This window comes from Zea mays, chromosome 1 (assembly GCF_902167145.1).
Source record: "Zea mays cultivar B73 chromosome 1, Zm-B73-REFERENCE-NAM-5.0, whole genome shotgun sequence".
Taxonomy (NCBI): Eukaryota; Viridiplantae; Streptophyta; class Magnoliopsida; order Poales; family Poaceae; genus Zea; species Zea mays.
Window position 1 is genome coordinate 178,790,622 of NC_050096.1, and position 4,845 is coordinate 178,795,466.

At 44.7% G+C, this 4,845-nt stretch overlaps 1 protein-coding gene across 1 annotated transcript; it reads right to left on the minus strand.

The window, feature by feature from the left end:
• Positions 1–510: 510 nt before the first annotated feature.
• LOC100501989 (uncharacterized) lies at positions 511–4,292 on the minus strand. The gene is made up of 7 exons (NM_001362635.1): positions 3,937–4,292; positions 3,710–3,799; positions 3,530–3,616; positions 3,088–3,181; positions 2,754–2,810; positions 2,069–2,148; positions 511–1,987 (listed from the first exon to the last, which is right to left on the minus strand). The coding sequence occupies exons 1-7, from the start codon at positions 4,182–4,184 to the stop codon at positions 853–855; spliced, it is 1,791 nt and encodes a 596-aa protein (NP_001349564.1). The 5' UTR covers positions 4,185–4,292; the 3' UTR covers positions 511–852.
• Positions 4,293–4,845: the final 553 nt, after the last annotated feature.

Sequence of the window (4,845 nt, forward strand, 5' to 3'; positions counted from 1 at the left end):
GAGAACACACAGGGTCAAACCTAGGATGAAACGAGAGTGAGGATACACTTGAAAGATCACTAAAATAATAAAGCAAGGACATCTAAGTTTGACTGAGCAAAGTACTTCTAAGCAGGGACATCTAAGTAAGTTCGTATATTTATTACGAATTTAAAACTATAGTATGTACCCATCCATTGCATTTATCAGATTAGGTCGAATTTTTTAGATAGATTAGGTGACCCATACCCATATTCAGGTCTATTTTATTTTATAGGTTTTGCATTTATATGCCTTCATCTTTTGGACATTTTCAGTGTTTACTTGGATTTAATTCGTACCAGTTTCTACAACTTCTACAATATTTTGTCTTTATGTATTACAGCTATAACATTTGTCTTTATGTATTACAGCTATAACAGTATAAACAACTAGCTTTAATCTGGAGCTAGCTTTAATCTGAAGCGAACAAATCCATACAAAATGGAAATGGAAGGAGCGTAAAAAATAAAAATGTAGCAACTTAGCAAGTATAAATCGTCTACATATTTTTTCCACGTCAAATCTGCATCCCAAAGCTGTATCTGCAGCTATGTGAGACATGAAAAAACAAAACAACACATACCACCACGTTTAGTATGAATCAACCGTGCTACAACTCACAGCATATACATACGAGAAAGGCCGGAAGGGCAGCACAAGTTCCGGCAACGACTACCAATGTTGTTTCTAAGGTTTTCAAACTCTCGTATGCTCAGTACTCCTTTCTTCCTTCCATCGAAGTAGCTTCAGAGTTCAGCCGTTGCTACAGTAAGAGGTCCCATGCCCTTGCCCATGTGTGCCGGGGTTGTGCGAGCAGTAAAAGTTGGGGCATCAGACCCTGCCACTTAAAGAGACCGTGGACAAATTAACTGCGGGTTTCTGGTACACTCTTACAACTGCTGTTCCGTCGCCACCATCATTGCCAACCCTCCAGGACCGATCCTTCTTCCGCTGGGGCTTCTTGTGGTGCTTGTGGGACGCCTCTTTCTTCTTTGCTGTAGTTTTGGACCCTCCATTACCCAAGTCAAAAGATTCAAGGTCATCTAGGACATCTCTCATGTTTGATTCAGCAGGATCAACTGCATCATCATCCTCTTCATCGAGATCATCAGTAACTGATTCATTAGCTGCTGAAGTAGTTGGACTTTCTGATCCAGCGATTTGTTCAAAGTCCACCTCAGGGCCTGTCACGCCAGGAGGGAGCTCAAAGTGTGGGATTTTACCATCAATGTAATCCTTCAGTATCTGTCGAGCAGCCCTGGTCTCATCAGGCAGCCCAGCATGGCTGACATGCCCACGAGACGCGCAGTAGGCCCGCAACAGCTCAGCAGCAGTTGGCGGCCGGGACTGGGGTTCATATGGCTTTGGCTTTGGCAATGCAATTTTGTAAATCTGCTCAAGGATGTCCCTTGGGACACGATCTGCCACCACTTGAATAGCTTCCCGGTGCTTTGTCATCCTATCAATCGGCAACACACCACATGCCACCATCTCATGCCTTGAGCTTGAAAAGGAAGGGAAGACCAGACCAGGGCAATCACAAAGAGTGAGCTCTTCAGAGATTATCAGTGTCTGGAAATGTTTTGTCTTGCCAGGTGTGTGAGTAACACCAGTCCTCTTCTCGCCAACCAAAGCATTTATAGTTGAACTCTTCCCAACATTTGGATAGCCAACAAATCCAACAACTACATGCTTAGTCACTGAAGAAACAGAATCTGAAGAACTGGCTTCGTGATCATCTACAGTAGGTGAGATCCTCCTCTGAGCTACAATAGATTCTGCCTCAGCTTGCAGCTTCATCAAGAGTTCATCCCTTTCATATATCTTGGTATCCAAATCAAGTGAAGCAGATTCTCCTTCAGAGTATCCACTTAACTTTTTGCCTTCTAATGTGGCAGTGGCAGCCTTAGCCGACCAGAACACATAGAGAATGTCATGTGCCTTAAAATAATCAGCCCATCTCTTCCTGCATTAAACATATGTGAAATGACGTCACTACTAAGACAATAATGACTATACAATCAAGTCAAATAAACAACATTCAGACCTGATATTTAACGGCAACAGATCAGCCTTGTTAACAAGGAGTATTGTTCTCTTGTGTTCATCAATTTCCTTTGCATATGCCTAGTACACACATAAAGCCACATCACGACTTATACAAGTAAAAAATAAGGTAGGATGCTCACCAACAAAAAACCACAATGTGCAACATGAAAGGGTTGGTGTGAAGGCAATCTCCCAAGGAAGAACAAAGATTCCACAAAACATAATTTACACTTCTAGATAATATAAGTCACAAAAAAGTTTATCCTAATGCGGCACAAAGAGAAGTGAGATCAATGCATGCTTGCTTTCATAGGAATGTAATTTCTGGGGAACGAGACTTTCATTGTAATCTAGCTGCAAAAAAATATCCAATATCTGGGAAAGCTGAGTTCCAGTTTTTTTAATGATTTTAAAACAAATCCGGCTTGCTTATGCCAGAAATACAGGAAAAAACACAAGTTCCCAGTTGTACAGTTATTGGGTATAATGAATAAAGAAAGTGCCAAGACATAACCCAGAATAACTCATGAATACGGCTTATGTAACAATTTTACTTATATTGTGTAGTTGCTCAACATCAAAGGAGTTTAAAGTGGCTGACAAGCAATCATCATTTTATTTGGTTTAGGAGTTATATACCATTTGAAATGTAAAAAAAACACCAAAATCAAGAAACCCAGTACCTCAAGGTCAGGGCAGCGGTAGAACAAAGGATCCCGAGCATCAACCACCATAACCAACTTCACAGAAGAAAGGGAAGTAACAGTCAGTAATTTGCATAAGAAACCGTATCAAAAGATGTCCCTCTTCAATCAGAGTAGCATAATTCCAAGAAAAAAATGATGTCAGCACCAGCAGATACACCTCAAATTTCTGTATTGGTGTATGTTACTTTCCTAGTGTAGTTTAACAAATGGTCAGTAGAAGCACACACTCAGAGAGGGAGATCTGTAAGGAAACAACCAAGCCAAAACACTGACACTAACAATTCAGTAGAGCACATAAGTGATAACTTACCAAATCACTGCGTTCAAGCACTCTCCAGAGTTGTCTCCAAATGTCAATATTCTTCTCAAAGGGAGTCAGGATAAGCTTATCATTCTCTTCCAATCTGCACAGAATATTGCTCAAACATACATGCTCTAAGCATTAATTTGGAAAAATGACGCTTGAAAATGCATTAAACACTGTGTCAACTGTTCTGTGTAAGAATGCAAGTCTCATCTTTAAATTATGCAGAAGGTAAATTCGTGACAGGAATGTTATAAAAGTAACTAAGTAACATTCGTGGTACCAATAATATCAACTACAGGTGCATCACAAAGCATGAACCCACTTATGTTATTTGATTGACAATCATAGAGAATTCAGAAGTTATAGCTTAGCACCCAAACATGTAATTCTACAGAAAAATACAATCCCACTAAACAGTAGAGTATGTGTACGTCTCTGGACCAACCTTGCAAGATTCCTGCGCCACACCAGAAAGGCCCGACGCTCGTTCACATCAAGCTCCTCCACAGTCATCTGACTATGCCATGGCGGTCTGCTTACACACAAGGTTCATAATCAGAAAATGAACCAAAACCAAGGCCACAAACAAAGAGTAACACCATCATCAACGATCAGAAATGCTCACCGCCTGGGGACCCTGAGGCTGCTGGCGTGCAGGGCCTCCTGCTCCTTGCGAAGCCGCCGCCTGTCGTCTTCCGTCTCCCCCGTCGCATCCCTGGCACAACCAATCCAATCCGTAAGAATCTATAACAGGAGAACACGCCAATTCCGCAGCACCAGCACAAGTGCAGAACAAGAGACTGGATTTCATTATCCCCATGGAAGAGGAGGAGGGAGGGAGGGAGGGCTCACAGGTCGATGACGAGGTCGGAGTCGGAAGAGACGGACGCGGCCTCAGCGAGCTGGTCGGCCTCCGCGGCCCGCTGGAGCACGGCATCGATGTCACTGACGTCAATGACAGACTCGAGCGGCATCGCGCGGCGGTGGCCAAAGGCGAGCGCCTCGCCCCGTTCCTTAGCGGCCGCGGCCGCCTTGTTCCGCTGCCGGATCAGCGCGCGCCCGAGCCCCTCACCCTTCTCCTTCTTTCCGCCGCCCGCCATCACCTTCGAGCCCGTGGCCGATGCCTTGGAGAGATAGAGATAGGTCGCGGATGAGAACCGTGGAGGCGGAGGGAGTTGCGGCTAGGGTTTTTGCATTTGCAGTGGGTGGAGGAAGGAGACGACGCGGCGGAAAGGTGGGGGGACTTCGACTATACGTTTTCTCCACCGAATGGGCCTCTGCGTGTGGGACCCACTCGTCGAAGACGTGTGCAGTGACGGAGAGATTCAGGGTGTGTTTGCGACCTGGCCAGCTCGGCTAGTTCTAAGTCGTCCAGGCTGAGGTTAGTCTATCTCAACTACCGCAGCTTACTTTATTTCTGGCTTAGATTAATTGATATTTGTCACCCAATATACAGTCGTGTTAGAAGGCTAAAACTACCTAAACACGGAATCCTTGCGCCATGAGCAGTCAGGCTCCCAGGAAACGGACCTTGATCTCGTTTCTGTGGAGCCAGACTAAGAGGCTAAATTTGCACGCACACAGCCAGGCTCCCGAACAAGCCAGACGACATAAACACGGGAGCTGCAGCCCAGAAACGTAGCCAGACTGCTGGGTCATGGCGGCAAACACGCCCTCATTCCCCCAAGCCGAACACTGGAGTCTATTTCAGTCCACGTGTGTTTAAGATGTCACGGAGTGAAATCTAAACTAATCTAGATC